Source organism: Pseudorasbora parva, chromosome 14, assembly GCF_024679245.1.
Source record: "Pseudorasbora parva isolate DD20220531a chromosome 14, ASM2467924v1, whole genome shotgun sequence".
Lineage (NCBI taxonomy): Eukaryota > Metazoa > Chordata > Actinopteri > Cypriniformes > Gobionidae > Pseudorasbora > Pseudorasbora parva.
The window spans coordinates 44047012-44060710 of record NC_090185.1 but is presented as its reverse complement, the minus strand read 5'-3'; the positions used below and the strand labels follow the sequence as shown (position 1 = coordinate 44060710).

Genomic DNA, 13699 nt, shown 5'->3' with positions numbered 1-13699 from the left:
GGGCAATACGATTTGTTAATTGTACAGTATAGAGCCTACAATGCACTGTACTTATATTGGTTGTGTCTCATTATTTGAAACAGGTTAAATCACAGTTTTGAGTGGTTGTGTTCAATCAATGGCATTGTGTTCTCCATTTGTATTTGATTGTTGCCACTTGTGTTAACCTGTATGGATGACATGTGCATTAGTGTGCAGAATGTGTCTTGACAATGAGAATGTGTTTAGAGTTTTGCTGAAAAGTCTAAGTGAGATCTGCAAATGGTGTTTTACCATGTGAAATGGTTTAAGGTATTGACAACAGACTGCACAATTAGCTAAATGAGTTCAGGCAACTGAGAAATTTGTTCAGCCGATGGGTTTTAGTGTGATAGCAATTGAGAAAAACTGTAACTGTTTAAGTTTAATCACTTCTCTCACTTTCTGATCAAACACAATAAATTTAGCTGGCCCATAGGCCATAAATCTACCTTTAGAAGTGACCTGGACTTTTAACATCAACAACATGCATAAAGGATTTTCATTTCTCTAAATATAACTATCTACACTTGCTCCATACCAATCCACTCTTAAAAAAAATATGTATCTACTTTGGGATTGCCACAAATTACTCAAAGTGAGGGCATGTTAAAATCTATTTAAAAATGATTTATATCAATTCATCAGCTTTACTAGCAATTTTAATAGTAAGGGTTTATAGAATGCAACAAGAACATAAAAAACAGCAACATAGGAGAATGAAGCCTCAATTAGCCTATTAAGTAACTTGAAGGCCTCCATACTTTAATATCTTGTTTGACATTGTCAAAGTTTTAAAGACAATGCACTCACCCACTCCTCTTCAACTATTTATTTTTGTGGAGCATAGGTTTATATTCTTAATACAATGTAACCACTTCAATTTTCTCAGACAAACTAATCACATTACAGTTCTTTCAGGACCACTATCATCAAAGATGATTGAGTGACTATTAGAATATAGTTTGGATTGGTGGAGTGGTTCTGTTCTGGGCAAGAACTCACTGCGCATCAGTGCAGAGCAGCGATACCCCCCCCCCCCCCCCCCCCCCCTTATTATAAGCAGAACAGAACCAACATAATGTATTGCAGATATCATTAATGTCAATATTAAATGTAAACAATAATTCAGGAATTTAGTCTGATTCAAGGGGAATAAGAATACGAAATCCTGACTGACGAGAGGAGGAGCTGGGGATGGAGGAGGGTAAATGAGCTCTGGAGAACACGACAGCTGCTGACAGTCAGCTGATGCGATCGCTCTTGACTAATGTTACCTGCCAGAACTGACACTAGACGCTTAATTTATTCTTGCTCTTTTGTTGTTTTGTGGAGATTGCGATCTCTAATATAATCATAACAATATGATCTCTAACTTTCTGGGGTCTTACCAAGTATTTTTAGCTCATTAGTTGATTTCAATATGTTTGACTAATAAACTTAACTCATCAGCATTTAAGCAAAATTTTTTGATAATCTAGGTTTGTCATTATAATCACACAACACAACATTTGTTTGATCACTGAATTATATTTGATATTGGTCACCTCAAGAATCAATTCCTTAACAAAAGACATCATTAAAAAAATAAGGAAAATAAACGTTAGCTCTTTATATTACGGCCCGGAAAGTACTGTATAATTAAAGTGAATTTATAGCATAACTTTCGGTAATTATAGTGTAACTATAAAGTAAGTATATGGGAACAATATGTAATACTGGGGGAATAAAGGGGTAACTATCAGGAAAATTAACAAATTATTTATGCTGTAAGTATTTTTTAATTAACGAGTAATTATACTCTAAGTATTTTTTAATTAAGGGGTAATTATCCATGTAGTTATGGGGTAAGTATGGATGTGCGGGCTGTAAATTAAAGTGGCTCTTGTTCTCCTCTTGTTTCGTGTAGTTATGGGGTAAGTACAATAAAAACACAAATACAATCTGATATCACTCAGAAACCTTTATTTAAAAAATGAAAAGTTTTTTTTAAAAACAGATTTAGAACACACTCATTTCTCTTGCTTGGCTTCATCTTCCTCTTGTTCCTTTTCTTTTCTTCCTTGCCACAGATGAATCTTAAGAAGGATCCCACACGTCTCTAGCTAGTATTCTGTAACTGTTACACTGAAAATACAGTGCGGGCAGAAATATCCTCACTGTTTACTCCTCTTTGACCCTCATGCAATCCGAGATGTATTGCCTACGACTTTATTTCCTCAGATGAACACAGATAAATAAATAATCTCTGCTAATTAAAACTCATTTGGGTTTCTAAGAGTTAAGGCATCAAACAGCAAATACAGCAATAACTAGAGTAATCCATACGATCCAAATGGATGAATCAATGTCTTCTGAAGTTAAACGATAAGTGTTTGTAAGAAAAATAACAATATATCGCATCCGACCAGCAGTTATCTGCGTGTGCATGCGAGGGTTGATTTCACTTGAAGCGTCAAGCGTGATGTGCGCGCGCCGAAAAACTCTGGTCATGTGGATGTCTGATGCTGTCGGTTTTTTTAATGCTCACAACAGTATACAAACAATAACATAATATATGATAATAGCAATTACACCAAACAAGAATAAAATACAAGATATGTTCATTCTCGCGTGTGTTTCAGATAAAATGTGCATGAGAATGTCATGAAAGCTTGAAGCGTCTCATGCACGCGCTGGTAACAGGCAAGCTTTCATGACATTCTCATGCACGTTTCATCTGAAACACACGCGAGAGCGGACATCTCTTGTATTTTATTCTTGTTTTGTTGTTTGGTGTAATTGCTATTATCATATATTATGTTATTGTTTGTATACTGTTGTGAGCATTAAAAAAACCGACAGCATCAGACATCCACATGACCAGAGTTTTTCGGCGCGCGCACGTCACGCTTGACGCTTCAAGTGAAATCAACCCTCGCATGCACACGCAGATAACTGCTGGTCGGATGCGATATATTGTTATTTTTCTTACAAACACTTATCGTTTAACTTCAGAAGACATTGATTCATCCATTTGGATCATATGGATTACTCTAGTTATTGCTGTATGTGCTGTTTGATGCCTTAACTCTTAGAAACCCAAATGAGTTTTAATTAGCAGAGATTATTTATTTATCTGTGTTCATCTGAGGAAATAAAGTCGTAGGCAATACATCTCGGATTGCATGAGGGTCAAAGAGGAGTAAACAGTGAGGATATTTCTGCCCGCACTGTATTTTCAGTGTAACAGTTACAGAATACTAGCTAGAGACGTGTGGGATCCTTCTTAAGATTCATCTGTGGCAAGGAAGAAAAGAAGAGGAACAAGAGGAAGATGAAGCCAAGCAAGAGAAATGAGTGTGTTCTAAATCTGTTTTTAAAAAAAACTTTTCATTTTTTAAATAAAGGTTTCTGAGTGATATCAGATTGTATTTGTGTTTTTATTGTACTTACCCCATAACTACATGAAACAAGAGGAGAACAAGAGCCACTTTAATTTACAGCCCGCACATCCATACTTACCCCGTAACTACATGGATAATTACCCCTTAATTAAAAAATACTTAGAGTATAATTACTCGTTAATTAAAAAATACTTACAGCATAAATAATTTGTTAATTTTCCTGATAGTTAGCCCTTTATTCCCCCAGTATTACATATTGTTCCCACATACTTACTTTATAGTTACACTATAATTACCTGAATTATGCTGTAAATTCACTTTAATTATGCAGTACTTTCCGGGCCTTAATCTAAAGCGCTACCAAATAAATGTTAAAAGGACCCGGCTAACCACATAGCAAAACAAATGGCCTGTGAGCAAAATAAATGAACTGACCTAAACCATATCTGAACACAGGATGCCAACTATTAAACCATGCCTAGAAAGTTAAAGGCATAAGTTAAAGGCAAGTCAAAGTTAGAGTTTAGCAGTTGAATGCCTTTTAAAGGCCACGCCTCTGTTGCGTACAAAATCTCTAATGTTTTGAATGGATCTCGTCTCTAAGATGGGTTGTTCCTTTTCCTTGCATTTCAGGCACTGTTCACTGGTGACAGTGACACCATTTTCAATAAAAGGTCTCATGTGTTTCATCACAGCTTTTGTCTCCTCCTCAGACCATGGTCTTTTTACACAGCGCCTTGATGAAGCATGGAAACCTGAACAAATAAAAAAAGATTAGAAGATAAAGATAAAAGATCCTGCAAGATGTATTTGCAGGTAGGGATGTTACTGTTCAAAAGCTGGAACTTGTGTAGACAAAATGAGTGATAATAAATTTACTTTAGATCTACTAAAAAAGTTAGTTAAAAGTTTTATTGTTTTCATTACATGTCATTTCATTACACTGCTTGTTAAAAACAAAAATACATCCAGCTTCTTTATATGCTTTGTATGTCTAACCAAAAGTAATAGATAATGTAAGTGTTGACTACATAGTGCAAGTGTGCCTAGTGATGGACATGGCACCACATTTAAATAATACCTTGAGTAACGGAGTCAGGGAGATGAGGTGAAGCAGCGTTCCCCTGTTCTTCTGAAAAATATATTGCACAGTATAAATGTATGGCCTTAAAGAGCCTATCTGCCCACCAAATCAAACACCATGGACATAGAGGGGATAAATGTTAAACTGCAGACAGCCAATTCTATTATAATAACTACACTCATGGCAAAGTTGTTGAACCGGATGAAATCAGGAGAGCGTGAATATGTGCAACAATACCTTTAGTGATAATTTTACTAGGAAATTATGTAGATTTTACACAGGCCAAGTCTTCCCTGCTGTTTTAAAATTATAATTCAAACTTCTCTGAACACATCAAAATGCTATCCACAAAGCATATGCGTCACAATTAGGGATGGAACGATTACCGGTTTCACGATAAACCACGGTATGATGTACTGAAGGTTAGTAATATCGTCTAAAACATTAACATTAAAACCATCTTTGATTATTATGATTTTGAAAACTTTTAGTAAATCCTATCCAGCCAGCATCAGTCTGGTTCAGGCACAGCGCGCAACTGTTTTTTGAATGAGCAGAAATGGCAGAAGGAAGTGACAATCTGTGAACGCAAAGCAAGTGGGACTTTGACCTCAATACTAAAACTACATCTGGGAAATAATAACATAAAGCTTCCATGAAGAAAGGGTCATAACAAGGCTTTGAGCCAAAGACAAACGAACAAGTTCAGACATTAAAGGTGACATTTAGGGGATAATAATGTATATTCATCATGCACTTATTACAGATTTTCTTTACAACCTAAATCACGAGGACATACTGAATTCTTTTAAATCTTACCTGTTTATAATCTCTTTTGTACACCGTACAAAACAATCATCCAGACGATAATTACAAGAAGTTATAGTAATAATTATAGTAGTATTAAAGGGATAGTTCCCCCAAAAATGAGAATGTGATGTTTATCTGCTTACCCCCAGGGCATCTGAGATGTAGGTGTGTTTGTATCTGCAGTAGAACACAAATGAAGATTTTTGACTCCAGCTGCTGCGGTCTGCCAGTCGTATAATGTATGTGAATGGGTAACAGAATCTATGAGTAAAAAATAAAAAAACATGCACATGCACCATGCTCGTTATGACGATACATTGGTACAGTATTTTTTTTTTTTTTTTACCTCTAATACACAACTATGTCCAACAGCCTTCAGTGTGTGATTACTTCTGGTAAGTGAGGTCGGTACACAATCTGGCGTAGTTACGCAACATATCGTGTAGTGATCGCTGAAGTGATCGCGTGCTCAAGGCTGTTGGACATAGTGGTGTATTCAGACATTAATGTCTCGTCACGAGCCACAGGGTTTAATACAGATTTCTCTGTGCATGGTTTTTTTTCCCTTTTACTCTCATAGATGCATGTTACCATTGACATGCATTATACGACTTGCAGACCACAGCGGTCGAGTTAAAAATCTTAATTTGTTTTCGACTGAAGAAACAGTCACCTAAATCTTGGATGCCCTGGGGGCAGATAAACATCACGTTTACATTTTTGGATCTATCCCTTTAAAGAGCATATTGCATGTTAGAGACTCCAGTGAGTCAGTGTACAGAAAAATAATGTAGGACCTAGATTTTCTTTAAAATATACTTAGAAATACGCTAATAAGGCTTTTTGAGTCGTATTTGTGAGAAAATTTTACTTCCGCATCTAAAAATGCCCAAACCGGAAGTGACATAACGAGAGGGAGTGCAGTGAATTTCAACGATAGGAAAACAATGGATCGCAATGACAGTTCAGACGCTGAGGAAATTCTAAATGTTTATTAATACTCATATGGCAGACCACAGCCATGCAATTATGACACACAATAAGGGACAGGCCAGGATAAGACAGAACAACGATTAGAGGAGATTAATTGAGTTGGTGTGTGAAGAGAAACAGTGGAAAACAGAGCAGGTGAGAGACCAGTTAGCTCATAATGTTATAGGCTAGCTCAGATTACAATACTTTGCAGATAATTATCATGTATCAGGCAATCGCAAAGCTGGTATTGGTCATCTAGGAGTATTGATACTAACAGAAACTAATAATAAGTTTTGACCATCTGGCATAATTCACACTCTGTAATATCCGTCCACATTAAACATTAGAGCATAACGTTACACGGTGCTGTTTTTGCTGTCATACGAGCTCGCAGACGATTTGTTTCTCTCGCGTGGACATCGTTGATGCTCGGTTTTGTCTTGGCTCGCAGAATGTGAGCGGAACTACGAGACGAGCCGAGCACATTATCAGCACCTCCAGATATCTCACGATAATTTTTAAACATAAAAAATCATTAAAAATTCAGGAGTCGGCTAAATGTCGAGCATCTCCTGATGCTGTCCCCTATTGCCAAATTATGCACAACGATGTCACACAGGCTAGAGGGAGTAGGCTATGCTATAGCTCAGTTTCTGCAACCATACAGCGTGACTTTTTCACACACACACATACACGCACGTGCTCTCTCCCTCTCTGGTTGTTTCTAGGGCTGCTGTTCTCTGCTTCAACAAATCATTTGCACACAAATAATTTTTCTATCTATAAGCTATAGTAGCAACAAGTCTCTGTTTTGAGTCTCCAGTCTCTGTTTAACACGAAGCTCGTGTTGTGTACGCCCGGCGCCCGCCTTTGTTACGGGGCACAGTTCACCGTGACCATGACTTCTCCCGCCGCAGCCGCCACAGACAGTATAACGTTAGTGTTATTGTGTGTTTTATGCTATCCTTTATTCACTCATTCTGTGTTATGGGTTTATTTTGTACCGATAGTGTGAGGATGTATGACGTTTTGGGTATGTATTTGAGTGAACTTGAATATACTATACATGGCATGAATAAAATATAACTTTTTTAAAAATGTGAGACTATGCATTTGTGTTTATGTAGCCTACTTTGTCAATGTTGAAATTGATTCATGTAAAAACAAAGAAGCATCACGTGTGGGTGTTTAATCATTTAATATTACCCTTTAACAATACATGAGTATTGCAATGTTGAACTCCATCATATCACTGGGAATATAATCCGCGGTGTAAGTAAACGCTACACACACACACCACCGCATGTGTCGAAGCAGATGCAGAAGTGATGTCCCGTCTCTTTACCTGCACAAAACCTCACCATGCAGCTTTTCTAACTTTTTTTTTTTTTAGAAAACCTGTGGACTCAATGTCCTGACAGGTTGGACACAATAATTTTCCATGACAATGATAAATTGAAATAGAAAAACTACCGGAATTATACAGATTCCTACTGAATGCCAAACTATTCTGCACTGAGGCCATGCGGAGCTTGGCAGACGACTCCCTCTCGTGACGTAATATGAGACGATGTTGAAAAAAACAGCGTTTCTTTACAAACAGCCAACAAAACAGCCACTTTATCCACTAAATTTGTGCTCTTATGTCTTTTAAAAACATTTTAAATCCTGCATTACCTTTTTTATATGGAATTTTCATAGGTTATATATTTATCTCAAAACATTTTTTTACCTGCAATATGCTCTTTAAGAGTAATGTCTGATTTCATTCTCAATACAATCAAAAACAGAGACGCAAGATGCATTAATGAGACGAGAGAGCTCATCTGTTGTGATGTGAGAATGTGCGCTGTTATAATGCGTTGCAATTGACGATGCCCATTATAAGGAAGGAAATGCCAAAGAATAGAATCTTGCTTTAAAAAGTGCATAATTGTATTTGTTGTTCGTTAATTTTGAAATATAAAAGTTTTCCGTGTGTGCATCTTTTTGAACACTTATCTCATTTGAACAAAACCGTGATAATATTGATAATTTGGATCACTATAATTATGATATGAAATTTTCATACCGTTCCATCCCTAGTCACAATGAAGAAAGATGACAGAGTTCAGCTTCTAACAAAGTTTCTAACCATTGTACTACTGGAAAATTCCTGACTAAATCATTTTAATATACTCTAATGACCCCACAGATCCCAGTTCATTACATGAGATTTGTTGGGCAAACTTTGGGTCCATAACTGGGATTATACCTTGAGATGTGTTCTCGGAGAGGTGAGGCGATCCAAAAGTACCAGAAGCCAACATTTCTTCATTGTCTAAAAACAAAAACAAGGTATCAATGGTATCAACTACACAGCAAGGAGGGTAGGCAATAAAACGTTCATACATGTTTGAAATAAAAGTAGGCTGTTATCTAAATGTATACAAAAAACTATTTTAAATATTTCACCAATACAATTAAAAAAACTGCAACATGGAATACAAGAATTTCAGTAGCCTTAGGACCCAAATTAAACCGTACCTTGCAATGTGGACACATTAGGGAATTGCTGTGACCTGGTATCCATATCATCTAGGTCATCTATTAAATGACATTGTAAAAATGTTATCAAAAGCTATTATGCCAACCATACATGCATACACCAAGTAGATTTAACAACATGTAAATGATGCATACCACCAATTTCGTCCAGAGATTTTCCTTGAATATCCTTTACACTTCCCTTTTCCATAGCCATAAGCAGCTTTGAAATCTTAGCCAGCTGAATTGTTGATTGGGGCAGTCGATAGTACTCCCTATGCACCCTAATGTCATGGCCGAGAAAATCGGCCAGCTGGTCCAGTTCATTATCTTTCAAGTTCATGACTTGGCTTATTGTGGCGATCTGTTTGCGAAGGTTAGTTGATCTGAGGTTTTGAGGATCTTCGGCTCCACAAGCATCTGCAAATTGACCAAACTGCCCTCTGTAGTGACCATCACTACAAGGAATAGCGAAGAGGTAATTGTTGTTTTCAGTTACTCCACACTCTTTCCTCTTACTAATGAGGAGCGACAGGTTAGCAGTCATACCAGGAGTCAGGATCACAGCAACCTTTCGTCCTTTTTTCCCCTTCAGTTCCACTCTGGCGAATTGTTGGCAAAGTCTCTTCTCAACTTCTGTAAGCCCAGTGCTTATGTCATCATTCAGTTGGGACATGTCACGATCTTCAAAATTTTTTACAGTCATCCGTGCCACTTCACCTTCCCTTCTCCTATTAAACAAAATGACTTGACAGAGGGTCACCTTTGCTAGTGCTGCATAAGTGCCTGCTGTTGGGTTGTCGACTAGTTTCTCCTTAGTCAAATCCACTTGTTGACCAAGATATAACTGTAGCTTCTGAACATCTTTGGCCAGTGGAAGCCTGGTGCTCTTGTTGTATTTTGCCTCACTCAGGTTTGATAAGGCAGAATGGGAAACCAATTCAGACCACTTTGTTTCATGAAGTGTATGAAACCTCCTGATGGAATCGATCCCGTCTTGGTCCTCTTCCATGAGGGCACGACACATGATGAGGTCACTTATCTTTCTGAGAGAATGCCCAATTTTCAGGGCCAAACTTGGGGCTTTGAATGTGTTGTTTTCATGATCAAATCCTGAAACTTTCTTGACAGCACTAGTAAGAATAAAGAAGTTGCCTGGTTTTATTGCCTCTTCCATGTTATGGATTCTGGTTGTGTGGCGCAAAGTCACAAGTAATCTCCCAAGTTCCCTTACTTTCTGTCTTATATACTCATGCTTTGATCTATCACTCCCATGCTTATTAAAGAGGGACTGGGCAAACTGCATGAGATAATGATCATTCCTTATTGCAGTGGACACATCATCCTTGTGCATTTTGCCCAGCATTGACCAAAGTTCACTTGAAATTGGCTGGGACATTGTGGATTGAGCAGATGCTATACGAAATACTCTCTCTCTGAACTCAGGTCCCTCTTCAACATTATTTTCTGGTCTTAGAGCACATCTTTTCATATGTCGAGAAAGTTCTTTTCTGGATAACATACCCTTACAGAACATGCAGTAATCATACGTGTCAGGGCTGCTGCTCTGTTTGGAATTCCTCTTCACTTTAAGACAGCCTGAACCTGTGGTTTTAACAGTTGAGTTGTGCTTGAAGTTGCCAAGGTTTCGGAATTTCTCAAGAAGAACCTTTCTGTCCTTTGATGATTTAGGTAATTGGAGTGCCTGTGCAATTTCAGCATTTTCATTTACATGCCTCTCGAGATGACGTGCAAATTTAGTTTGAGGTTTTCCACATACAAAACAATAATTGACATGGCTTTTAAGGATTTTTCTTGATTTGGTTGGGGATTTACTTTGGCCAAGATTATCCACAGTACCCTTTTCGTTACTCACATCTTTTGTTTTCTGCAGGCATGACTCTGAGCTTTCTGGTTCAGGGTCACTTTGGAGATCACCAGTAGTTTCTAGATCCATCAGGATATTCTTACAGTTGTCCTGTACATCTATGGTCTGTTCTTGTTCAGCAAAACTAACACCTAAATCAGGCATATTAGTGGTATTGGACTTTTTGGATGGTTCAGGCAACTCAACACTCAACTCCGTCCCTGAGCTTTCTGAATCCGATACAGAATCTGGGATGTACTCATCATCAGATGAGACATCATCCTTTAAAGTACATAAAATTAATTAATTAATTAAATACAGCATACTTTAATTAACAGAAATACACATGGGAAGGACAAATGTTTAAAAAAAATGCTAAGAGCCATCAAATTGATATTAAGCATATTATACTTCAATGTACACTTACATCTGATATATCCCAGTCTTCTGAGGATTTCTGGAGGCAGATTTTATGCCACACACCACAGCATTCTTCACAGACAAAATAAAGCAAACCACAGCATTAGACAACAATTAGAGTTTCTCATGCTGACCAATTAAATACTCACTTTCTTATTCAATGCAAACAGCTTCACACTAATGAAACATACAAAATCAACAAATGCTAACAAAATGAACTGTTCAGTACAAATGCACAGTTTGAGTGATGGCAAAAAAAAAATCATTTAGACAAAAAGTACATGTTTTGACCCTTAAGGTAGAATCCACTGGAGTGGCAGAGCATTTACATTGCACATTCAAAGTTAAAAAAAGTATGTAGTGATCCGACACCTCACACATTAAATTCACTAACGCCGCTAAACCATAGGTATAATGCGAACTGAAAACTGAAGCATAAAGTGAGTTCAGAATGAAAAGCAGAATTTTTTGAAAAATTACTGTTCAAATGGTGTATTCTGAAGGGATATCCAGACAGATACAAACAGATTTAAACTTAAAAATATGATATATGGAATCATCCTAACAATCAAGAGATTTGAGATTCTGATTATAAAACATTCTTATTGTAAAAACAGACACATTAGTAGCCTGAACTGACCAGACACATTCTTTTAATGTGTAATATGCAAGGTGCAAGGTCATATATGCTATTTCAGAATGCATCCTTAGCCCAAAGACTTCTGGCAGAATGGTCTAATGTGGAACAGAAACTCTAAAATGTTAATTGTACAATAATTAATAAGGCTTGTGAGAATAAAAGGAACTCTTCCAAAAAAGTAATTGGAAAGGTTGTTGAGACACCTACAAGCATTTGGATTGCCAATTGCTTGGTGGATCTATTGAATTAGTCCTGGATTTATTTGGCCTCAAGTTGATGTTCATCATGATCTTTTATATACAGTATATTTTATCAATTTATATTATCTCAATTGGCAAAACTAAATTCAAAGTCCTCTAGAAAAGCCCAGTTGATCTATTACCAACTCAGATGCGTAAAGATAGGTCCAGTGACTTACTGGAAGGCACAAAAGTTAGAAAAAGTTAGAAGAAGAAAAAAAAAATACACTTGGAAAAGCTTATTGGACAGACATTTGGAGTACATAGACATTGTAAGAAATTTGCACGTTTGATAGTTTCTGCTCGAAGGGTTTTACATCATCTTCGAAGTTTGTGAGCATATCTGTAATTACAGAATGACTTCAACAATGACCTGAGTGCACCACAGACTTGAGGGCATTTTGCTTGTGTTGATACTCACTTAATCATAATGAAACGTTTGTGCATTATGCTTTTCAGACAAGCTAATCTTTAAAAAAAGCTGACGAAGAAGAATAAACATTGCCCTATGGTCCTGTAGCGCATCAAACCAAGAACTGTGTTTTTTGCATTGGTAACGCCGCAAATATGAGATGGTTGAAATTTGTCTATACAACAATTCAAACAGTGGTATTTCGCTTAGTGCAATTGGGTTAACATTGCAAATTAATAAAGTCCATGAAAGACGCATTTAGCCGAGCTGCAGCGAACCCAATGAAAGTGACATTTTTGTGATGTGAAGGTTGTAGCCTAACTCTAATCAACAAAGAGCAATAGGACAATATAGATAGCCTAATAATATAAATGTTAATATCAAAGGAATTAAGAACTTATTCAACATCCAAAGGCGAATGTCTCCAGGAATAGGAAAAACCATGTGTGATAGATTTGCGATGCTGCTTCTCGCTGACCCCACCCCAAATAAAAAAATTATTTCGCTTCACATAAATGGCCTATTTTGATTCCAAAACGGTACATTTTGGCAAAAGGCGACTAGTTTGCAGTATGATCTCTGTTCTCTGCAATTTGCCTCAGCATGCAAACACACTTGCCTGGTACGTCATAGTATGTGCCACTCCAGTGTTTTCCACTAGACCGTTTGAACGGATAAAACATTCAATCATATTTTATGCTTTATAGGTTTATGTCTGGAACTGACCCATGGCATGAAATTAAACTACTTGTGGTATACTGAGAATTGCATTAATTAAGAGAAGATGAATAACACACTTACGTTTGCATCTTAGACCGTGCCATCTGACAGATGCTAAAGGGGAATGGCATATGCTGCATTTTTCAAAGCTCACCAATTCAAAAACAAGCTTATGGATTTTACACTGTAAAAAAAAAAGAAAAAAAAAAAAGAACACAAAATAAATAAAACACCTTTACATACACAAATTATATCATAAATAAAAAACATTTGGCTGTTTTACTTTTCTACAAAGCCATTAGGAGAATTTTTTTTTTTTTTTTTTGGGTGGGTGGGGGGGGGGGTACTTTTGAGATACTTTTGAGATATAATAGCAAAGCATCTCTATTCAGTTCCTGTGACTTATGTTTAGCTTTGGCTAACTGTTGGGCCGTCACTTATTACGCACCCAAAAGAGGATGATATACTTTTGTGATGATGGCAACAAAGACAAATAATGAATTAAACCTTCATCTGGCATTTAAAAAACACAACACATCTCGTTTATGAACCTGTGTACAAAGCGAAATTTCGATTTACCCTGCTTAACTTCTATTATCTGT

General features: G+C 36.9%; 2 protein-coding genes and 1 long non-coding RNA gene across 4 annotated transcripts in view; 1 reads left to right on the top strand and 2 right to left on the bottom strand.

Moving 5' to 3' along the window:
- LOC137040675 (uncharacterized) overlaps window positions 1-13699 on the top strand; it is a 442512-nt gene that overhangs the window by 69838 nt on the left and 358975 nt on the right. The gene's annotated exons all lie outside the window — the stretch shown is intronic.
- LOC137040656 (NLR family CARD domain-containing protein 3-like) overlaps window positions 1-13699 on the bottom strand; it is a 153306-nt gene that overhangs the window by 13678 nt on the left and 125929 nt on the right. The gene's annotated exons all lie outside the window — the stretch shown is intronic.
- On the bottom strand, window positions 3748-9152 carry LOC137040669 (uncharacterized). The gene is made up of 5 exons (XM_067416462.1): window positions 8956-9152; window positions 8800-8859; window positions 8528-8593; window positions 4486-4536; window positions 3748-4159 (listed from the first exon to the last, which is right to left on the bottom strand). The coding sequence occupies exons 1-5, from the start codon at window positions 9140-9142 to the stop codon at window positions 3921-3923; spliced, it is 603 nt and encodes a 200-aa protein (XP_067272563.1). The 5' UTR covers window positions 9143-9152; the 3' UTR covers window positions 3748-3920.